Below are 24,679 nucleotides of genomic sequence, written 5' to 3' on the forward strand. Positions count from 1 at the left end.
TGAGCTCTCTGTCTGACCAGCAGAAAAGCCAAATACTTCTGTACTGCACATGATGAGGAGTGGGAGAGAGAGAAACAGAGAGAGAGGGGGAGAGAAACAGAGAGAGAGAGAGAGAGAGAGAGAGAGAGAGAGCAGCTTGCCGCATTGTCAAGGACACATCAAGGGGAGAAACAGAGAAAAAGAGAGGCTTTTGGGAGACCAGCATAGAACCTTCATATCACACAGGATAGGTTGATCAGTGTGTTTGTTTTGCAGAGGGGCACCTGCTGATGGCACTTGTGATGATGATGGCATCATCACTGCAGACGCATGTCCCTCTGCACCCCCTGATGCCCCTCCACTAGAATTGGAAAAACTCCCCTGAACATTAATGTGCAGACATTAATGTCAGCACGTGCTTTCAGTTTCAGTACAGACAGTTGTGTATGACGTGTGATACAGAGCCAGGTGTAATAATGTCATCTAGTAGCTGGCTGATAATGATTATTCCTTTATTTAAGTGTCTTGAGTATAAGACTCCTCTACCAATGCGATGAGCATCTCTGTACTATAAGCAAAGTTCTGTCATTGTGATGATTCAATCTGAAAAATGCATACAAGCCATTGCAGCCTGCTTGACAGCGGTGACATATTTAAGTGAGTAAAAGCGACAGGAAGTTGAATTTAACACTCTTTGTGCTTGACTCCTTCATTGCCATGGCAACCGTAAGCTTATGAGCTGCAAGAGTGAGACTGAAAAGGAGAACCAGGCAAATATTCGTTTAGCAGTCTTTCATTTTCTCCCTTTCCCTGTTCAAAAATAGTTATCCTTTTATTCTGCATTGTGTATTTTCCCCTTCTCTCCTGGCTTTAAAAAGATTTTGGCTATTGAGGGGCTACATGTTTTAACATTGATAGATTTTTTACATGGAATGAAGCTTGATATGCAAATACACTACCTTATCAAAATTCCTTTTGAATATTGATTGGAAGTTCCCCCGTGTTATGATCAATTTTTATGATTATTTATTTATTTGGGAGACATGCATATCCAGAGGAACTTACAACGCAACCTATGATGAACAGTAAAAATATCTGCATAATATCTGGAGGAACAAGGACATGGACATAGAACAGAAAGTACCACATATGTGAGAAACCATTGTGTTACAAAACCGCTACAAAAAAACACATAACATGTTCTAATTTCATGTCAAAGAAAGTGCCAAACGAAGAACCATAAGTGTAGACTAAGGAGTATGAGGGTAATCACAAGAGACTTATAACTTACATCATACAAGCATACATATTTAGTATTTAACACTGATGCATAACACCACATCACATTTCTCTTTGGGCAAGAGGTGTTTAAGTAGTAGCATGCAAGTACAGAATACACTGTGGTTCTGGGAACCAAGATGTAATCTGAACAAATGTGTTTGCAGTGGAAAATCATGTGTGATTCTGAAGTAATAATAGTTGCAAGTAGCTCATTCCACTTCTGGAGACCAGTGGGAAAAGGAGGTGTTTGGTGATGCATGTCTGTGGCGAGTAAGAATTACCAGTTCACCAGAGATTTCTAAGCATAGATCTCATGCTGGTGTGTAAGGTCTGATGAGGAACTGGAAGTAAGGAGGAACACTACCCTTGAGTGCCTGGTAGGCAGTTTTGTTTCTATGTATATATACTTTATGTTTGCTGTGTTCTGTAGACAGCGGTGAGGGATGAAGAGGGGTGAGACATGGAACACCAATTGTTCTAAATGAGCTGAAGTAGTCTGGTTATATTGCCAGGGAGGCCAGCCAGCAGGAAATTACAGAAAAGTCAGATGGGTTACTGTAAAGGCCTTGTCCATCAATATGCTAAACTATAATATTTTTTGCATAGTAATGGGAAATGACTAATCAAGATGATCTTACTTGTTTCACTACAGTGTGTGGTCACCTCTCCCTCGCATCTGTTATCTCAATACATACCGCACACCTGATTACTGTGGGAGGCATACTGACATGGGGAGCTAAGAACAGAAGAGACAGATACTCAAACATACAGTGACAAGAACTGACTGAAATAATGGAGAGGAGAATAATGAAGTGACAGAGAAGAGAGGGAGAGAGGGAGAGTGTGGTGGTTTTGGAGGGGTTGATTGTTGCAGGTCCTGTTAATCATTTATTCTGTAACCTTTTTATGTATGAACCATTTTTATATCCTGTATCTATGCGTACATACTTTAGCAACACAAGTTCCATTGTCAAGCAAATAAAGCATATTTGAATTTGAATTCATGAGAGAAGGAGTGAGAAAGAAAGAAAAAAAGAGGTGAGAAAGGGAGAGAAGGTTGGAGATTGGGGAGAAAGTGAGAGAGAAAGCGAGAGAAAGAGGTGTTGTCAGTAGCAGCAGGTGAAGTTTGGCAAGAGGACGTGCGGAGTGTGTGACAGCCTGGTTCAGTTTCACTGCCAGAGATGTAGCCCCACAGAGAGGCCATCTGCCCTGCTCCTTTGTACCAGTCATTATGCACACACAATCAAGCAGGCGCACACACGCACATGCACACACACACACACACACGCATGCATGCATGCAAATACACACACAAATGTTTATCCATACTTCAACATTAAAGTTACTGTAGCACTTCAAGAGTGCTTTGGTTGTCAAAAGGTTGTCAAAGCATTTGTTACAAATGAAGTTTTCACCACCTTGCCAAACTGACACCGAATAACTGTATTCTGATCATCATTTCCCCACCTCATGTGCTGCTGTCCTGAGTGCTGTAGTTTTGACAGCAGAAACACATTGATGTTATCAGTGTTGTAATGGCTTAGAGGTGATGGGCAGGTCTTCTGTCAGTTGTTGCTTGCACTGACGGTGTTCTGTTCTCCCAGGTTTATCAGACAACCCAGCAGACCTTGAGAAGCGCCGGCAGGTGTTTGGACAGAACTTCATCCCTCCGAAGAAGCCCAAGACCTTCCTGCAGCTGGTATGGGAGGCCCTGCAGGATGTCACACTCATTATCCTGGAGACTGCAGCCATGATCTCCCTTGCCCTGTCCTTCTACCAGCCCCCGGGGGCAGAGAGCGAAGGTAGGATGAGGCCAAAAAGGAGAGAGAAGGAGGGTGAAAATTTACTATGAAGTTAACCACATCTTAATTAGTCATATTTTAACCCAAAAAACAAACATCTCATAGCTGAGTTGCAGACCACTGACTGTATCTCTTATATAGCACAGAGTGTACGTTGTTCAGCAAAATGGAGAATAGTTTGTACATTCAGCAATGCCTCACCTTATGTTATCGTATCAAAGCCATACACTATTCATCCTGTCCATATTAGTTGAGAGAGGGATGGATAGAAGAGAAGGGAAAAAAAGTGTTAGTGGGAGGGGGAGGCATTAAGGGGTTAGGGAATGGGGTGAGGGGGTGGGAAGGAAGAGTATCAGCTGCAGGTGGTGGTTGTCCTAGTGAGCTGCACTGAAGACTTTTTCTGGCTCAGACATGAAATGATATGAAAACCAGTGAGAAAACCGCTGCCCTAAACCCAGCCTGCCTTTGTTTCCCTGACCCTTCAACCTCCCAGTGTGCGGGAACGTGTCTGCGGGTGCAGAAGATGAGGGTGAGTCAGAGGCTGGTTGGATTGAAGGTGCAGCCATCCTGCTGTCAGTCATTTGTGTGGTGCTGGTAACAGCCTTCAATGACTGGAGCAAAGAGAAACAGTTCCGCGGGCTGCAGAGCCGCATTGAGCAGGAGCAACGCTTCGCAGTGGTTCGCAATGGCAACGTCATCCAGATCCCTGTGGCGGAGATGGTGGTGGGCGATGTGGCGCAAGTCAAATACGGTCAGTGCACCCTTATGGCAATAAGTCAGCACATACTAAATAAGTCTGAATCTCACTTGATTACAAAAGAAGAAAAAACTCTCTGGCCTCCCTTGTTATCTTTATCTAGCTCCCGCTGCGACTCACTTACCTTCTCCTCTCCCTCCACCTGCCAGGCGACCTCCTGCCAGCAGATGGGATCCTGATCCAAGGCAACGACCTGAAGATTGATGAGAGCTCACTGACCGGAGAGTCTGACCACGTACGCAAGTCTGCGGACAAAGACCCCATGCTGCTGTCCGGTGAGAACTGTGGAGTGTGATTGTGTGAGTGCGTGTGTGTGTGCATGTATGTGTGTGTGCATGTGTGCATGTGTATAGTGTATGTGTGCCCCACAATCCCTCTTGAGACCTGCTATCAACGTACAGGTACAGATTTGTCACACACTTTATGGACATGAGATACTGTTAAATATTAATAGTTGTCATATTTTCACATAAAGAACCCACATACATATAAAATGCCCTTCATAAAACTCAATAGGATTGCACAGACCAAAGTAATTTTGTTCACATGTGATGCTTTCTATTTCAGAAAACACACTTACTCACACTCCTGAAGGTAGTATTTCTGGTCACGAAATGACATGAATTGCTCTAGGTTCCTCAGATTATTTGGCATTTGTTTATGAACTGCTTTCTTAACATGAACAAATGTTCATATTGGAGTAGGTCTGGAGATTGAGATTGCCAATTTAAAATCGTTTATTTTATCCTTATTTTATCCTTGGATAATTGTTAGACTGGAATGTCCATTTTTGTCCAAGCTTGAGCTTCTTGGTAGAGGGAACCAGGAATTTGGCTTTGGTACATGTCAGAGTTCACAGCTGCAATGATGCAAAACAACCCCAACGCATAATATTTCATAATGGGCATTGTCGTTTCTCCATATAAGATTCACATTTTAATGCCAAACAGAACATTTATGTCCAAAAGCTGAATATTCATTTTATAAAAAAACTGAAATGAAAACTCAGATGCTGTTCATTCACACCACATTGTGGGTTTTGGTGCCTTCTGCATCTCACTCAGTCTGCATGGCCTGCCCCTACCCTAGTGACAGCCACCATTTACATCAGGGGCATTAGTCCATTGCAAGGTCAGTGTGGCTAACAAATTGGTAGCGGCAAATATTTGTTTAACAATCAGCAAAATGCAAGATGAGCAGCGTTTTGATGAAATTGTTATTTCTGATGTTATGGGTACTCTATTTGATGTAATATTCGCTGTACTGTGCTATGATTTCTCACACTGCAAAAATACAGTCATTTGCCTCCAAAATTCAGGGAAAAGCACAATTTCATAAAAGTAAATCTTACTGGTTTACACATATGTGTCTCTATTATAAGTATGTACATATTTGACTTTATATGAATATGTGTGTGTTTGTGTGTGTGGCAAGTCATTTTAATATTTAATTATCCATTAGCACTCACAAACTAGCAGCACTGGATCTTACTAGTGGCAATTTAGTTCTCACTGGTAATGATTATTTTCTTTCTAATGATGTTGATTTTCTTACCAGTAAGCATTTTATTGAAACTAATTTGTTACTATGAAGCAATAAACTAGTTTTGTGACATTTAAAAATGTATCCATGTAACTAAGCAACAATTGTAATGTGTAGTTACAGGCAATCAAATGACTCACATCAAATGATTGCACTCAGTAAATATTCTAAAACTGCCAGAGAAGTTGTCATTACCACAGTTGTGTCAATGATTAAACTCAACTCACCCAAAGTTTACACATAACGTATGTTGGGCAAAATAACATCTCATCCTGGTTCCACAGGAAGAACACTGTAACAAAATGAAATTACATAGGATTTGCACTATCTCAATGACAATTTATTTACTCTGGTCTTTTGTTGAGTCATTGTGTACCAGCAATACTTTTACTATTAATATGGAAACTGAAATGGTACGTGTGTGTGTGTGTGTGTGTGTGTGTGTGAGAGAGAGAGAGAGAGAGAGAGAGAGAGAGAGACTAACCTTACCCCTTCTGTATCCTCAGGCACTCATGTGATGGAGGGCTCTGGCAGAATGGTGGTCACTGCTGTAGGAGTAAACTCTCAAACTGGGATCATCTTCACTCTGCTAGGAGCAGGAGAGGGGGAGGAGGAGAAGGAGAAGAAAGGTAAGAGGAGGATCGTCCTGATAAGGAGGAGCCAACATTATAAATGAATTCCCCCACTCTCAGACTGCATGTTGCATCTAACTGCTGCCTGACTACCAGCAGAGCCCTGGGGGAGTACTGCTTAACACTCCAGTTGCTAAGTCACTCTAGAAATTGTTACCAAGCAGTACCAAGCACCTTTCAGTAAAGTCATTAGAGAAATTATCTTAAGCTGAGCCAAGTTTCCTATGCTGGAAGTATGGGCATAACCTTTGATGGCATTTTTTTAATACAGTACAAACCTACTTCCTCTCTTCATAAATACATGTATGATAGCCACTTGTACATTGAATTTCTAATTTTGCACCTTTGCTGTATGTGAATAGCCATGTGTTCTGCTATTCTATTTAAAGCACAGGCTCATAGTGCCACTAGTAAATTATTAATTATGGTTTATTAAGATCATTTTTTTTTACATAAAATGCAAACAAATTTGGAATTTAAAGTAAAAATATCAATTTACTAAATTATGAATTGTTTAAACACAACTAACTTATTTTGAGTAGTACCTGAAAGTATTTTACTTGTAGCCCATTACTTATTTCTTGAATTGCAATTTTTCATTGCTCATTTACTATCATCATCGCAAAAGCAGAGGTGGAATATTCTGTTAATGCTGAGTCCTGACAGCAGCTCCTCCCCTTAATGATTAAACAAATTGATTACATTCACCTTCTATGTGCATAAAAGGCCTTAATGATTACTCAGAAATGTTATTGATTGCTAATGACAATAGGTCCCTATGTATATGAGTGTACATTTAACATTTAAAATATGCTGGTTGATGAAGTGGAAATTTACCATAAAGGGCAAGTCTGGACAGAGTGTAGTTTCCAAAACAAAGCAGAGGGTTTAATAAGAGGTCACTCAGCACTCACCTTTCTGTCCATGGGGTTACCTTAGAGACAGTAGTCGAGGCAGCAGAGTTAACATTTGAACAAACACATTAAAAGTTGCCATTTGAAATGGGAAGTCATAATATTCATTTTACTGTATGAATTCTCTTCAGCTTCAGTCTTCAAATACATTGCATCCAGTTGGCTTGTTGTGGGACATCCTGGCAAAATGTACAACAAATCAGTTGAATACTTCATTTGTGGTACTTGCAAAATCATTTTAAACATTTATACCTACATACAAGTTTCACAGGTATTCTTTGCTAAAGGCTTGCCTAATCACCTTTGTAAAGATGTGTGACATGTAGGTTCTAGGAGTATTTTCCCCCAAATTGAGTTTTAACAAAATTCTTAAGAACTTTTCTCATAATTGTTTAAACAGACCGGCCCTGGAGTCTCTTTCAGTTCATTGAGTATGAACTGTGTGTGTATGGTGGGGTGCATGTGTGTGCATGCCTTTATGTGTGCATGTGTGTCTGTGTGTGCGCATGTGTGTGCATGCCTGCATGCTGCTGCAGTGATATCTGCCTGTGTAAATGGGTTACAGAACGTGTTGGTTGTAAAAATTGTATGTGCTTTAAAGCCCTCTGGATGAGTCTGTCAGCCGAGGCAATGAATAATGGAGAAGAGAGGGGAATCTGATGAACACACAGATATATAATGATACAGTGGAGTCTGACAGGGGATAGGAACCACAGGTTAGGAAATTTACAGACATTTAGAGAATCAGGACCAATGAGAAGTGGTAAAACAGACAAGTGGAAGAGTGAAATAGCAGTTTCTGAGTACTGATCACATACTGTACTGTGAAAACAGGAATAGAACAGGCAACCAGCCGGACCTGAGCTCATGACTTATTCAACCATTTCCGTGCGCCTGGGAGAGGGGTCGCTGCTGAATATATCCTACCCACTGAAGAGGTTGCAGAGAATGATCAATTATTGAGAGCAAGAGAGAGATGGAGTTCTGCTAGAAGATGGCTGTGGCACAAAGTGCAATTAAATGAAACGCAGCATGGTTGCATGTGTGTGTATGTGCACACAGTATGTGTGTATGCTGTGTGCAGTGTGCATGTGTGATAACAATTCTATGTGGACACTTAAGGTGAGCTCTGTCTTTAAAAAGGAATCTAAAATGGTGCAGCTTTCGCAAAAGAATTGGTGTTTTGTATCCCAACTAATATGGCCACAGACTTGATATTAATGTCTTTATTTTCTCGACATTTTTAAATGGAATTCTCCATTTGGTGTTTTGTGTTTTATGTGGGGAATTGGTTTGGCCTCATAGCCAACAGACAGAGAGGTGACGGGAACAGGAGGGTCCTGTGTGTTGGAGTCTGACTCATTGACAGATTAAGAGATTAACAGCAAGAATCAGGGACAGACAAACACAGAGAACCAAAGAGACAAACGCACAGAGCCTGAAATACTGGAGCCAAAAGAACCCATCCACACTGACAAGTCCTTTATGACATACCTGCTGGAATCAGCTGTAGTGGCAGGACTTTTTCCAGGGTTTGAAAAGCATTTACAAAAGTCCATTCTGAAGATAAATATGTTGGTGCCAGTTTTTTCTTCAGGAAATTTATTTCTGCCCATTCTTTGGTCACATAGATTTTTCTTTATTTCTCATATTTTTTACTGTTTTCTTTTTGTCTCACCTCCCTCTTTCATAAAAATTCCTTATTGCTCTTGTCTACCCCCAAACCCCCCATCAGAGGGCAATAATAGCACATCTACACTTCCAGCTCCTGCAGCTGAAACAAAACAGAGACACGTCACCAATGGTAGGTGTCTTCTCTGCCCACCCCCAAGACTGTCTGAGTGGCATCAGCAGGGACAGGCATTAATAGAAACAAACATTAAACTAGACTGATGTTAATAAAGACCAATGTTAACAGAGAATGGAGTCATCAGTGACTGGCATAAAGAGAGACTGGCATTAAAAGAGCCTGGCATCAGAGGAGATTAAGGGCCCTATTTAAATGGTGAAAATGCAAATGCAGTCACAAACCCTTGGCGCCATGTGCATTAATGCTGTCTAAATATCAAAAATGATTTGGGTGTGTCCAAATCATTTCTGATATTTAAACAGCATTAATACAAAGCATGCATGGGTTGGGATTACCCCAATTAGGATGCTTAAACCTTACCTTCAAAACAATCTTTTCTCCAATACTGGGTTGTATCCTTACTTACACAGCTCTCACAGAGCAGTACACTAAACTACCAAAAGGCTAGATAGCTAGATGTATAAAATTATTCATAGCCAGAATGATTCTGATAGGGAGGATTCAGAATTTAGAGAATTCTGACACTGCACTGGCCCTCTCTCTTTTTAGGTGGAGCTGTGCTGAGCTGTCATTAGCTGGCCACCAAATACATGTAATCACTATATGATGACAGTAAATCCGATCATTAACATGGTATTATTGTAATGAATTAACTTTACAAATTGTAAATCTAAAGAGAAGTACTGGGACAGTCCAAACAGTGAATAGATTCTATTGTCATTCAGTAGCACATATGCAATAATGCTGAACTTATTGGTGCCCGGACACATAAAATACCGATGCTGAAGGCAAGGTAGCCAAGGAAAAGCATATTCTGACAAGACAGTATGATCCGTTTCCTTTATAAATCAGACTTTGCTATGGCTTTACACCAACTTATTCTAGCACACTTAAATTTCTGCAAAAGGAACTAAGTGTCACATCTGCTCCCAGTCAGCCAGCTCAGCCACGCCCAGTTCAGCCTGGCTCAACCACACCCACTCATCAAGCGCACCTGTGACTCCTGGCTACTTAAAGACTCTGTTTCTGTTGCCTCATTGTGAGGTATTGTTTGTTATAACACTGCTGAGCTTGCCCTCTGCCATTCTGTGTTTTACTACTGGGTTTGACCCTTGCCTGTTTTTTGGACCTTGCTCGTGTTCGGATCTGATTTTGCACTGCTGCTTCTTGTTACAGACCGGTTTTGTCCCCGACTACAATTTTGCCTTGCGTCATTAAACCTGGCTGACCGCTCTTGGATCCCAGTCTGTTTTCATTACACTAAGCATGACAAGTACAGGTGTCTTCAGCACTCTTTTCAAGCATTACTCCATAGTGTCATTCATGCCAACAGTAAATCTGAATTTCATCTGATGTCAGTGTTACATTGTATTATTTTTGAATGTACAAATACTTTAAATGTAGATTTGGACAGATCAGGTGTAAATTCAAAACCCGTTTCCTGAATTTTCTAATAATTGTTGTCATTCCATAAATATCCGTTCTTGTGATGTAGATGACATGTTCACAGATGGAAGTCCAAACTGGGGAGATTTGTAAGGTTTTTAAAGCTGTGTCCCCATATATATAGACCAACAATCTGATGTGGTCTTTTAGGTTCACTTGAACTGTGACACTGTGTTGATCTAGCATGAGTATCTTGATTGCAGGACTACATTTCATTGATTGACTAAACTCTAAGGCACAGACAAGTAATTGATGGATTTCAGCACAGAAGCTTGATGTAATCATTTTGGGTAGGTTTTTCCAAATTTTCCTGAATCTGGTAAACATGCTCTCTATTTTAAATACATGTTCACCAAAATATGTGTAATCTACTAATGACACAAACACAAAGCAAAGAACTGCAGTATAAATAATTATACTGTACAGGATATATATATATATATACTACTCACAAAAAGTTAGGGATATTTGTCTTTCGGGTGAAATTTATGGAAAATGTACAAAGTTCACGCTACAGTGATATAATACAGTATTATATCATGAAAGTAGAGCATTTAAGTAGAAGCATGCAATGGTGATTTCCTCATCTCAACCAATTTATTGAAACAAAAGCCCACAACAGTGGTGGGTATACCACAACAAAAAATGTCAATTTCTCAATAACTTGTCATGTGCCCTTGAGTATCAATTACAGCTTGACAACGACGTCTCATGCTGTTCACAAGTCGACTTATTGTCTGCTGAGGCATGGCATCCCGCTCTTCTTGAAGGGCGGCCCTCAGGTCATTGAGGTTCTGGGGTACAGAGTTACAAGCCTCTACATGGCAACTCAGCTGATCCCATAGGTTTTCTATGGGATTCAGGTCTGGAGAAAGTGCAGGTCACTCCATTTGAGGTATCCCAGTCTCCAGCAGCCGTTCCCTAATGATGTGACCTCGATGAGCTGGTGCATTGTTGTCCATGAAGATGAAATTAGGCCTGTGTTGTTCATGCAGGGGCACAATGGCTGGATTAATGATGTTATTCAGGTAGTATGGGCTTGTCACTGTACCATTCACAAAGTGTAGGGCAGTTCTGTATTGACTAGACACACTGTAACACCACCACCACCAAAGGCTCGTCTGGTGACAACAGTGGCTGATGCATAGCTCTCTCCTTGATGTCTCCAACATTGTTGGCAGCCATCATTTCTGCTCAACGTGAATCGACTTTCATCAGAGAACAGCACTGAGGCCCACTGGTCCCTCGTCCAGCGTAAATGCTCCCTGGCCCATGCAAGACGATGACGCCTGTGCCTGGTGGTGTGGTCAGGTACCCTTGCAGGTCGTCTAGGACACAGACCACGCTGATGTAAATGGTTTCGAATGGTCTGACACTTGGATGCCTCACCTCCCTTAAATGTGCCTAGAGTTGAGTGGCATTCATCATCCAGTTCCGCAGGGCACTGTTCACAATGAAGCAGTCATCAGTGTGGGTTGTGGCCAAAGGACGTCCACTTCTATGCCTTTTTGTGACTCTTCCAGTCTCTCTGTATCTCTGTTGCAACCTGCTGATGACACTCTGTGACACTATAAGCTTAATGGCCACTTCCCTCTGAGAACATCCTGGTTGAAGCCTCGCAATGGCACGGTACTGTTGATCAATTGTTAGGTGTCGTCTTGGTCTCATGATGTCAAATTGTGAACAGCATGATGTAGAGGAGTGTTTAAATACCAATTCTAATTGAACCAGGAAATTTATTGGTTGATTCATGGATCAAACACCTGTTGTGAATTTTGCCATTCAGCTCCTTGTTAGAGAACAGCAAGTTGTGCAAAAAGTACTGAAACATTGAACAGTTGGACATGTGCATTCAAAAGTTTAGAGAAGGTCAAATTAAGTTCACCTGTAAAGGTTATAGTGCATTTTAGGTTCATCCTGAAATTTCACCCGAAAGCCAAATATCCCTAAATTTTTGTGAGTAGTATATATATATATATATATATATATATATATATAATGTGTGTGTGTGTGCACGCGTGTGTGTGCTGTCCCAAAATAACAATATAGCATTTACCCTCTGTGTTTGATCATTGCGCCAGGTTTTTCCACCACTTAAATACAGCTCTAAGACTGGCATTCAGAGAGACTGACAATAATACAGATTGAGAAACTGGAATCAACAGTGACTGATGTCATTGTAGATTGGAAACGAGAGACTGGTGTTAATATAGACTGACAAACTCGCATCGACAGTGACTGCAATCAATATAGACAAGTATAGCAAGTTATGTAGAGATGGCATTTTCTCAAATACACACAACACTGATTCAAGTGGCAGACACCAACATCCAAAATAATGGATATTTAGTAACACAAAGGCAATGCAGTGTGGACAGCAGTGGTTATGGTATACATTTTGAACCTGATTTTATATTGATGTATAGACAGCCTGTGATGTGTCCAGCATCCTCTTGGGACTTTGACAAAAAAGAAAAACGTAAGATAACTGACACTAATTTTGACATTGACTGCTGTGGAGTTTTGATTGCCATTCATTTTGGTACCATAATTGCATTATTGTGGTGTGTTCAGGCTTTGTTATTCATACTTTGATATATTTTTCTTTCTTTCTACCTCCATTCTCTCTCTCTCTCTCTCTCTCTCTCTCTCTCTCTCTCTCTCTCACACACACACACACACACACACACACACACGCACACACACACACACACACACACACACAAACAGGGAAGCAGCAGGATGGATCAGTGGAAAGCACCCAGAATAAAGGTACTCAGGTTCCTTTTCTCTAACTGTGTATGTGTGTATATGTGTGTTTATTTGTATGTGTATGCATGTGTGTCTGTGTGTATGAGTGTGTCCACTTGTGTAAGTGTGTATACTGTATATGTGTGTCTGTGTGTTACAGAGATTGTCAGTTGAATATCGCTGCAATAACAGAATCATTTATTGGTAATGAAAATAATTTCCGTATCTGAGATACATGTAACTAAATGATATAGCATACATTTAACTAAACAAAATAACTATGTCCTTGTATCACATCAGGGTAATTAGTAGACTTAAGATGATTTGAAAGATTTCGTGTCCCCAGTTATTGTCCTAATCGACTTCAATTTTGTGCCATGCACAACCCCTAGCTAAGAAGCAAGATGGGGCTGTTGCCATGGAGATGCAGCCACTTAAGAGTGCAGAAGGCGGGGAGGTTGAGGAGAAAGAGAAGAAGAAAGCCAATGTGCCAAAAAAGGAGAAGTCAGTCCTTCAAGGGAAACTAACCAAACTGGCAGTGCAGATTGGGAAAGCAGGTGAGCTTGTGCATGTGTGTCTGTGTGTGTTTGTGTTTTTTATATGTGTTTACATGCATGCTTATATATGTACATGAGTGTGTTTGTATTTATCTGTGCCTGATTTGTGTGCATACGCACAGTGTTGTGCAAGTTCACACTTCACAAGAGGTAGCTTAAAGTTCATTTCACACAGATAAAAATGAACAAGTTCATGTTCATAGTTCACAATTTTGAATTTTAAACAAGTTCACAGTCCCAGTTCATTTCTTCCATTTTTTAAATGAGCTGCTCCAGGGACTATTTTATGTGTACGTCTACATGCGCAGTGATTGTTACGTGGGATATGGGCAGTTGGTTGCGAGCTGTCAAGGTGTCTATCTGATGAGTTGCACTAATAAAAACGTCTCAAGTATGGAATAATGCCCTCCATTTTTATTCATCAAGCAGTAACTTTAACACACTCAAGAATTCTGAATCTCACGCAAACCTGATTGAGCTCAAGTTCACATTCTTTAGTTACAAACGGATACATTCAAGTTCACCGTTCCCTGAAAAATGAGCACGTTCAATGAACACGCTCTTTTAACACGTTCATGCACAACACCGCATATGCATGCATTCAAATAAAGGAGTGCGTATGTGTCAGTGAGTGTGTGTGTGTGTGTGTGTGTGTGTGTGTGTGTGTGTGTCTGTCTGTCTTTGACTCTGTGTGTCTTTGACTCTCTCCTCAGGTCTGGTGATGTCAGCCATCACAGTGATTATCCTAGTGCTGTACTTTGTGATCGAGACCTTTGTAATTGAGGGGCGGGTGTGGCTGGCAGAGTGCACACCTGTGTACGTGCAGTACTTCGTCAAGTTCTTCATCATTGGAGTCACCGTTCTGGTGGTGGCTGTGCCTGAGGGCCTTCCTTTGGCTGTCACCATATCCCTGGCCTACTCTGTAAAGGTGAGTAGGGCTCCTAAAGGAGAAAAGAGCATTGTAAAGGAGAACAGAGCATTGTAAAGGTGATTATAACTTAAAATATATATTTAATCTCACTCATTTAATCTCTGTAATAACATAACATAACTGAAACATAAGTTGAATCTCATTTGATCCTATCCCCCACTCTCTCCTCTTCCTCCTCAGAAAATGATGAGGGACAATAACCTTGTCCGTCACTTAGATGCCTGCGAGACAATGGGAAATGCGACAGCCATCTGCTCTGACAAGACAGGAACGCTGACCACTAACCGCATGACTGTGGTCCAGGCCTACCTGGGTGACCAGCACTTCCATGAGATCCCTGACCCCAGCCAAGTCAACCCCAGGACCCTGGAGCTGCTGGTTAGCGCTATTGCAGTTAACAGCGCCTACACGTCCAAGATCATGGTGAGGAACTGGAGTTTAACACCCTGCAGAAAAGACAGACTTTGATCACATACATTTTTCCAGTTTTCCTATTTTTGTATTTATTTTTTCCTGCCTTTTTCTTTTTTGTTTTTGTGCTTATTTGATACGTATTACTGTCTCTGTGAAATATATAGTTATTATTACTTCCAATTAAGCTTAATGACAACAGAATCTTCCTCCCTGACTGTTTTGCACCAGTTTTGTCTCTCACTCTTGCTTCCCTTTCATTCTCCCTCTCTCCCTCTGTCCTTCACTCTCTTGTTTCTCTCCCCCTTTCACCCTCTCTGTTCCTCTGGCCTCTGCCACGTCCTAACCTATTACTCCCCCTCCCCCCACTGATCTTATCCCTGTCTGACTGTGGCCTTCAGCCCCCAGAGAAGGAGGGGGGGCTGCCCAAACAAGTGGGCAATAAGACAGAGTGTGCCCTTCTTGGGTTTGTCCTGGACCTGGGGAGAGACTATGCCCCTGTGAGAGAGCAAGTTCCAGAGGAGAAGCTGTATAAGGTCTACACCTTCAACTCAGTCCGCAAGTCCATGAGCACTGTGCTGCAGCTACCTGATCGCTCCTTTCGACTTTACAGCAAGGGAGCCTCTGAAATACTGCTCAAGAAGTGAGTGTGAAAGTGTGTCTGTAAGCATGTGTGTTTTTGGAGAGTGGGCAGGGATGTGGTCAGGGCTTGATGAATTCATCTGCATTATATTCCTGAATGAAATATATTTTATTTTCCCTTAATTAACTGGGAAAATGTGTCAGAGAGCAGTGTCTCTTAGATGTTGTAAATGAATGAGTTTTCATACTAGAGACAATTTTAATGGTGAGAGATAATTTAACCAACATACCACCAGCCAACAACAGGATACAGTTTCTAAGCTGCAGATCTGTGAATAGAAGTTGGTGGAAATTCAGAGAAGTTTGTCTTGAAATGTAGTGTAAATTCAAAAATCTCCTGGACATCTTTATTTATATTTTTTCCCCATCAAACAGTTTTTTGAAATCACCAAATGTACATTAGGCTTGTTTCGCTGTGAAAGAAACGTTGAAGCGAGATAAATGCATTTCTGAAATATACTTGCCTGTTGCCAATGGCTATTTTCTGCAGTACACAGTGCACCACAATGAAGTGGGTGCTCATTGGAAGATGGGTGTAGGCACATGATGACTCATACAGTGACTGACAGCAGTGAGACAAGGAAACCCATCTACCCCCCATATCTGGCAGTACCAGGCCAATTTGTAACATTGTCAACAGATTTTGCAACTGGATTCAAGCTCAAGCTCTATGGCTGAGCCTGCAGTGAACATGAGTCCCTTAACTACTGATCCATTTGGGAGCCCGTCTCACAGACATCTTTCAGGCAGTTAGATAATAAGTCAAGGCTTATGATATTACACATTTTGATTTTCAACACCCATTTGATTCTGCAGGAGGGACTCAAAATAAAATCAGTAGGAATTATTGATATAATTATTTTAAAGTGGATTATAAAGTGGATTCAGCATAGAATACAAAGATTAACTACAAGAGGATTCACATCTGAGCATAGAGTTATGGGAAGTGTAGTCCACCAGGGATTGCCATTGAGATCTCTTCTGTTCCTTACTTATATAAATAACCTTAATAAGGACATTGGAGGCAAAATAGTCAAATTTGCTGATGACATTAAAATGGGAGTGAAGGAAAGAGCTTTGAGGTTACTAAAATAATTCAAGAAGTAGTATTCAAGTAGTGGAATCCAGAAGTTGGCAGACACTTCGCAAATGAAATTCAGCATCAAGTTCCATATGTAGGCAATAACATTTCATCAGTTTATAAATGATTATTTGTATCTCAAGTGCTAAATTAGAGTGTATGCAATATTAAAAAGAATTGGGTGTAAGCCTGACCCAAGTGTATTTGAATCTGTACATTAATACCTTAGTGAGACCATATTTAGTCTGTTCCCAGTCTGCTTCTGGGAACTGAAATATAAGAAGGACCTAGGGGGCCCATAAAAAGTACAGAGAGGGGCAAAAGACTGGTTCCAAATACCGTGTTAGGAGAGACTTAAAACATTGAAGATTTTGTCTCTGCAAAAAAGAGTCAAAAGGGATTTAATGAAAGGTTTTTTCTCTTTCTAAATTGGATGAAAAAGGTAACTACAAAACCTACTTCTACAGCCATTTAATTTAGGCAGTTGTTTTAATCATCAGGATGTTGTTCATAAGAAGTGATAATCCTCTACTACTGTGTAATTTCTTTTTATATTTAAAAGTTATATTTAAAAGCTTTTACTACCCTTGTACAACCTAGCAATGTGACAGACAAGCAGTGCAAGTGTTAACAGAGTTGACTGGAAATGGTAGCTATATCTATAACCAAATTGTTTTGCAACAACAGCAATGTATCTCAGTCTTTCGTGTATAATACCAGCTTCTTTGTGTCCAGTGGTGATAGTAAACAAAGTGATGCAACTGTCGAAGGAAGCACTCCTTTGCCTGTGACTCTGTGATGTAAGCAAAATTATGCATTTTGAGGATCTGTTAGTGTTAACACTTAATGCCTGTCTGCTAGATCCCACCACATTGTTGTGCATGTAATTTGTCAGTATGAATGAGGTTTAAAATCATGATTTTGATGATAAGTTATTTATCTTTTCCCTTCCCTCCCCTCCCTCTCTCCCTCTGTTTCCTCTTCCCCTTTCTTTCTTTTCTCTTTCTCTCCCTTATTCTCCCCCCTCACTTTTATCCTCTTACCTCCCCCACCCCTCTGTGTCCTTCTGCCATCCCCTGGGTCTCATTCTGCATCTCCTCTGCCTTTCATCCTCCCTGTTTGCTTTCTCTCTCCTTCCCCTCTCTCTCTTTATTTCTCCTTCCATCTCTCCTATCCTTCTCTGCCTCTCTTTTTCTCAGGTGTACCTCCATCTTGGCTGCAGGGGGTGAACCACGTAGTTTCCGTCCCCGGGACCGGGAGGAGATGGTAAAAAAGGTGATTGAGCCCATGGCTTGTGATGGCCTGCGGACTATTTGTATCGCCTACCGGGACCTGCCTGCCAACCCTGAGCCTGACTGGGATAACGAGGCGGACATTGTCACTGACCTTATCTGCATCACCGTGGTTGGCATTGAGGATCCTGTCCGGCCTGAGGTGCGAGAAGTTGTGGTATTGGGTTTATAGGCATTTTAGCAGAGTTGGATCCAGTGTTAGGTATATAGGCATGAGAGCAGGGCTGGATCCAGTGTTAGGTTTTTGGGTGTGTGGTTGGGGATCTGACTGGGGAGGGTGTAACAGGTGATGTTTCTATAGAGAATGCGAGCATCAGAGTCCAAGTGTGTCAGTTGAAGGTATATTTTATTGGGTTTGAGTTAGGAATTTAGCTTGAAAGCCTGGTTTTTCAATGCTGATTAGGGAAAACTGTGTGGATTCAGGGTAGAAGCTGGTTTACTAGCATGTGACCCTCTATGGCTCAAATTACTGTCTATTGCTTCCTAGGTTCCAGATGCCATCCGGAAATGCCAGCGGGCAGGAATCACTGTGCGCATGGTGACGGGTGACAACATCAACACAGCGCGTGCTATCGCTGCTAAGTGTGGCATCATACAGCCGGGAGATGACTTCCTTTGCCTGGAGGGCAAGGATTTCAACCGACGAATCAGGAATGAGAAAGGAGAGGTAAACATTATGGTTATGTGTTCAGGTTTCAATCTGAAATGAAAATATGGATAATTTAAAAGACCATTGGTACAATACAGTACTGTATAGAGTAATGTTATGTAGTAATATTTCGTATTGTTTTAACTGTTTGAACAGTGAAGGCCAATTAAATTGTAAAAATATTTAATAAAGTGTTCTGCATCCCTGAACTGTGATGCTGAATGTAGTGTTATTTTCTCTCCTTTATAGATTGAGCAGGAGCGGATTGATAAAATCTGGCCAAAACTGCGAGTCCTGGCCCGATCCTCTCCTACAGACAAACACACCCTTGTAAAAGGTTGGATCATGTGATGTTCTCACTGTCTATTGCCCTGAAGAGTAAGGAAATCAAGAGAGGTTGACAGATGGACAGATGGGTAGAGAGCTGGATAGGCACATAGACAAGCACCTTATATAGACAAGAGAAAAGAGAAGCAGACAGGCAAACAGATGTACAGACAGACAAGCAGCTACACAGACAAGAAGGGTAGATATACAGAAATGTATGTCAATACATACAAAGTAAAGCAGAGAGAAAGTCAGACAAATAGATTGATAGACAGACAGACAGACAAGCTGGCATAGACGACAAAACATTAATGAAGCCAGACAGACACGCAGGCATACAGAGATCAATACAGATAGATAGATAGATAGATATATACATACATACATACATACATACAGTTCTGGCCAACATAATTGGCACAATAGTATACTAACAAGTACAATGTCTCCTAAAAAAAGTGTGTAGTGAAGCTGCTCTTGTGGATATACACTCACATGTTTGAAATGTATGTCAATACATACGAAGTAAAGCAGAGAGAAAGTCAGACAAATAGATTGATAGACAGACAGACAGACAAGCAGGCATAGACAACAAAACATTAATGAAGCCAGACAGACACGCAGGCATACAGAGAACAATACAGATAGATAGATAGATAGATAGATAGATATATACATACATACATACATACATACATACAGTTCTGGCCAACATAATTGGCACAATAGTATACTAACAAGTACAATGTCTCCTAAAAAAAGTGTGTAGTGAAGCTGCTCTTGTGGATATACACTCACATGTTTGAAACAGAACAGCACAGGATAAAACAATAACAATTTAAAGAGAAATGGCTGGAAAAAGTGTAAAAACAGAAACATTGCCATGAACACAATTATTGGCACCCTTTTGAAGAATTCAAATCAGATTGAAAAGGAGAGGTGGACTGTCATTTCAGTGAAATTAGACTCACCTGTGATAAATTGTCAGTGGTCACATGACTTGAATTAGCCACTGAATGATGGCTTTAATGCTTAACAAGGACACATTCATTCCTTGATACTTTTTCACAAAGGTGAAGACAAGAGAGCTGTCTGACAGCATCAGAAATGCTATTATCACCAAACACAAGAATTCTAAAGGGTACAAGGCTATCTCCAAAGACCTTGGCATGCCTGTTTTAACAGTTCAGAATGTTATTAAGAAGTTTGCTGCTCACTGAACTGTCAAGAACCTCCCAGGACAAGGTGGAAAGAGGAAAATTGATCAGAGAAGTCTTCAGAAGTTGGTGAGAACTGTGGAAAAAAAAAACAAGTAAAATATCCACAGAGCTTAAGGCTGACCTGGAGCAATCTGGAGTGATGGTTTCAACTATATGCCACACACTAAACCAAGAAGAGCTTTATGGGTGAAGGCCAAGGAGGACCCCACTGCTGAAAGAAAAAGATAAAAAGGCAAAACTGATCTTTGCCAAGACGTACCTAGACAAACCACAGTCCTTCTGGGAAAATGTTCTATGGGCAGATGAAACCTAAGTAGAGCTCTTTGGAAATGCAGATCAGCAATTTGTTTATAGGTGACAAAATGAAGCTTACAAGGAAAAGAACACCCTACCTACTGTTAAATATGGTGGAGGATCTGTAATGTTGTGGGGCTGCTTTGCTGCCTCTGGTACTGGAGGCCTTGAACTTGTTAAAGGAACTATGAAATCAGACAATTAGCATTTTAGAGCAAAATGTGCTACCTAGTGTCAGAAAACTAGGTATGGGTCAAAGATCATGGGTCCTCCAACAGGACAATGACCCAAAGCGCACATCCAAAAGCACAAAAGAATGGTTGAAAAGGAAAAAAAAATTTAAAACTGGCCAGCAATGAGTCCTGATCTCAGTCCGATTGAAAATCTTTGGAAAGATCTGAAAGCTATTGGGAAAAGGAATCCTGCAGACATTTAAGCGGTTGAACAAATGGCAATTGAAGAATGGGAGAAACTTGTTGGTGCGAGATGCTTATAGATGTCTACAAGAAACGTTTAGAGGCTGCTGCTAACAGTTGTGCGACCAAATATTAGGGAAGGGTGCCTTTAATGCTGCCCAGGTCACATTTCTGTGAAATCACCACATGTAAGTTGAAAAGGCATTTTTTGTTGAATGACTTTGCTCATCCTGTTAAGTATTCTAATGATGCAAAGTTGGTGCATTTCCAATTATTTCCTGAGATATTGTACATGATGTACTTAAAATACAGGGGTGCCAATAATGTTGACCAGAACTATATAAACATAGTTGCATAGATAGACGTATAGGTTGGTACGGAGATTCATGCAAGTTTACTCAGGTAATGATACTGATGTGTTTCTCAGGCATCATTGACAGCACCATTGTGGAGCAACGGCAGGTGGTGGCTGTGACAGGGGATGGAACCAATGATGGACCAGCTCTTAAGAAGGCGGATGTGGGCTTTGCCATGGTGAGGACTGGCCCATAAACTGGCCAATCAAAGGAATTCTTTTCACATTGTTCCTTACCTTATGCTTTATTTGACTTGTAAATGAACTGTGCTGAACCATCTCAGGAAAAAAGAAATCCCCTCGCTTGGTTTCTCAGTTTCTTCTTGCAAAGCATCATTTCCCCACCCTATGAGATGAGAGGATATGTGAGATCTGTTCTGACTCCCTGCAAAAAGTCAGTTCTTTTTTACCATCTTGATGTGAGCCTTCAAAACATGGTTAGCTGTTTTTCTTAGACCAATTAAGCCATTTATATTTTTATTGGGATATTATTGTTTCAATTGAATTGATCGGTAATCCCTTGCTGACATTGCTGCTCTTTGCCTCCTGTGCCCAGCAAGCACGGTGGGGTAGTTTCAGTCTCTTCTCTCTATTCAAATAGGAAATTTGTTCACACTAAAGGTGAAAAACAACACATGCATTTGTAAAATTGCATTTGAATGTGACACCGCAATTAGTACACAACAAGACAATGAGGATATGCAGTTGACGATTGTGTTGATGGTGATGGTAATGAAGATGAAGATCATTGTGATGATTATGGTAATGATGATGATGAAGACAGGTTTTGACAGTAATGCCGAAGATGATGATGAATGTGAGAGCTACTGTGATCATGAAGATGATTTTTCTTTTTCTTTTTTGTTCAGGGCATAGCAGGCACTGATGTGGCAAAGGAGGCCTCTGACATCATCCTGACAGATGATAATTTCTCCAGCATTGTGAAGGCGGTGATGTGGGGGAGGAACGTATATGACAGCATCTCCAAGTTCCTGCAGTTCCAGCTCACAGTCAACGTGGTGGCCGTCATAGTGGCATTTACCGGAGCCTGCATCACACAGGTACTCTTCTTACTCAGCTATAAGCTGTGTTCACCTGTATAAGCTTGGTGTGCATGCGGGGGGTGGCTGGGTGCACGCATGCGGAGTGGCAATGCGCTGTGTGTTTCTCTGCAGGACTCCCCTCTAAAAGCGGTGCAAATGCTGTGGGTGAATCTGATCATGGACACCTTTGCCTCTCTGGCACTGGCCACCGAGCCACCCACCGAGTCCCTGCTGCTGCGCAAACCCTACGGCCGCAACAACCCTCTTATCTCCCTCACCATGATGAAGAACATCCTGGGTCATGGCATTTACCAGCTCATCATCATCTTCACCCTGCTATTCGTAGGTACGGCACAAGGAGATGGGGGTTGCATGTGTGGAGGGTGTGTCTATGTGTGTGTGTGTGTGTGTGTGTGTGTGTGTGTGTGTGTGCGTGGGGTGGGGTGGGGGGGGGCGTTACGCTTTTTACTGCTGCTGAGTAATCAAACAAGTTGAGCAAGATTTGAAGCAGGTCATTTTTATGTCTCTGTGCTTCCACTGAGAAATACCTTTTGCATTTCTCCCTACAGCCGCTTTTCTTTATTGGAGGAAGGGTAGAGGGTTTGTTGATTTAATATTTGGGGGGGTGGGGGGTTGTTCTCTCATCCTCCTTCACATGTTCTCAGAAACTCTCCATCCTCCCATTTCTCCATCTCAGGGGAGAAGTTCTTCGATATTGACAGCGGGCGTAATGCACCCTTGCACTCCCCCCCCTCTGAGCACTACACCATTATCTTCAACACGTTCGTGCTCATGCAGCTCTTCAACGAGATCAACGCCCGCAAGATCCACGGCGAGAGAAATGTTTTCGATGGAATCTTTGCCAACCCCATTTTCTGCAGTATTGTTTTGGGGACATTCGCAGTGCAGGTGAGAGACACTGTGGATACTGTTGTTTTGGAGAGTGTAGTATTTTTCTTCAACATCATCCTGCCTGGAGGTTCCCAAAAATATTAGTCTAATTTTCTTATACATTTCTGCATCAGCAAATGATCATTTACATGATTAGTAATGGTAATATCTTATTTTTAACATTTTTAATTTTATATTACTTACAGATAGATTAATAAAATTGATCATACTGCCTCTCGCTCCTTCCCTCTGTCTCCCCCACTCCCTCCCCTCTCTGGCTCTTGATCTTGTTCCCCGCAGATTGTGATTGTGCAGTTTGGGGGAAAGCCTTTCAGCTGCACCCCCCTCAGCGTGGAGCAGTGGCTCTGGTGTTTGTTTGTTGGGGTGGGGGAGCTGCTGTGGGGACAGGTAAGGGCCTGGAGGTGCCTGCTTCATGCTCACTCTGCCAAAACAAGCTCATGGTCTGTGTCTGAGAGCAGGCCCAGTGTAGGAGGAAAAATTTCAGCAAAAAATCATCGCAATGTTCTTTTACTGCATGTTCACTACCCCAGAGTGATGACAACAGACAGCAAACTACTGTCGTGTCTCTTCTCAACGTTTTTATTGGTGTTTTAGTTGTTCTGCTCAGTACTGATGACCCATGTGCTGCCACACACACACACACACACACACACACACACACACACACACGCACACACACATACACATGCACACATGCTTACACATGCGCGCACACACACACACGCATACACACACACACACACACACACACACATACACATGCACACATGCTTACACATGCGCGCACACACACACACGCACACACACACACACACACATACATGCATACACACCCATATACCCCACTTCTCTCGGTTGCAGGTGATCGCCACAGTGCCTACCAGCCACCTGAAATGCCTGAAGGAGGCAGGCCATGGGCCAGGCACGGATGTGATGACAGATGATGACCTGGCTGAGGACGAGGAGGAGATCGACCATGCAGAGCGGGAGCTTCGCCGGGGACAGATCCTCTGGTTCCGGGGCCTCAACCGCATCCAGACTCAGGTATGCTTTACTTGGACACTACTCCCACCACCTCTTCCCACCTCTGCAATGTCAAAAGTTGCCCCAAGCTTCAACAGGAACAAGAAACATCTGTGTTATGTCCTGTATCCGTCAGATCTTCTCAAATCTGCTCTTCAATTCCTCTCTTTTACTCCCTGGACTGCTCTTGCACGCTCCTACATGCCATTCTATGAAAATTTAAGTCTTGCCATATGGTAAAGTATAAACTTTAAGGAATGTATTTTTAATATAAAATATTTCAAGAAAGCTTCCCACATTCACTGTGTATAGCTGGGCTGTTATCTTAAACATAATACAGATGCAATCAAAATCATTACAACATATATTACAAATACCAGTTCTGGCAACTTTTCTGTATGTAATTTTATATAATTTTGTTCATAACAATATCCTACAACTTATTCATGGAGTTTCATAAAATGACAATATTTTCAAAGTATAGAAAACACTTCTTTGAAAAATTCACAATTCAGTTGACATTTCTTTTACATTAGATACCATAGATTTATGTATATATACCCATAGGGATAATCAATTTTTGGTTCTCTACTCTGAGCTCTATCTTTTGCT

The 24,679-nt window shown here is 41.5% G+C and overlaps 1 protein-coding gene across 3 annotated transcripts in view; it reads left to right on the forward strand.

Annotated features, from left to right (window-relative positions):
• LOC118780149 (plasma membrane calcium-transporting ATPase 3) overlaps nt 1-24,679 on the forward strand; it is a 42,088-nt gene that overhangs the window by 5,903 nt on the left and 11,506 nt on the right. For all 3 annotated transcript variants that reach the window (XM_036532479.1, XM_036532478.1, XM_036532477.1), the window contains exons 3-20: nt 2,865-3,062; nt 3,556-3,813; nt 3,969-4,094; nt 5,868-5,990; nt 12,894-12,935; nt 13,307-13,471; nt 14,185-14,399; nt 14,583-14,825; nt 15,215-15,456; nt 17,736-17,970; nt 18,316-18,495; nt 18,727-18,814; nt 21,162-21,268; nt 21,959-22,150; nt 22,265-22,478; nt 22,830-23,041; nt 23,324-23,431; nt 23,906-24,088. In XM_036532479.1, coding sequence (XP_036388372.1) covers nt 2,865-3,062; nt 3,556-3,813; nt 3,969-4,094; nt 5,868-5,990; nt 12,894-12,935; nt 13,307-13,471; nt 14,185-14,399; nt 14,583-14,825; nt 15,215-15,456; nt 17,736-17,970; nt 18,316-18,495; nt 18,727-18,814; nt 21,162-21,268; nt 21,959-22,150; nt 22,265-22,478; nt 22,830-23,041; nt 23,324-23,431; nt 23,906-24,088 — 3,131 coding nt within the window. The remainder of the gene's footprint in view (nt 1-2,864; nt 3,063-3,555; nt 3,814-3,968; nt 4,095-5,867; nt 5,991-12,893; nt 12,936-13,306; nt 13,472-14,184; nt 14,400-14,582; nt 14,826-15,214; nt 15,457-17,735; nt 17,971-18,315; nt 18,496-18,726; nt 18,815-21,161; nt 21,269-21,958; nt 22,151-22,264; nt 22,479-22,829; nt 23,042-23,323; nt 23,432-23,905; nt 24,089-24,679) is intronic.

The sequence above is a fragment of the Megalops cyprinoides genome, chromosome 7 (genome assembly GCF_013368585.1).
Source record: "Megalops cyprinoides isolate fMegCyp1 chromosome 7, fMegCyp1.pri, whole genome shotgun sequence".
NCBI classification, from domain to species: Eukaryota; Metazoa; Chordata; class Actinopteri; order Elopiformes; family Megalopidae; genus Megalops; species Megalops cyprinoides.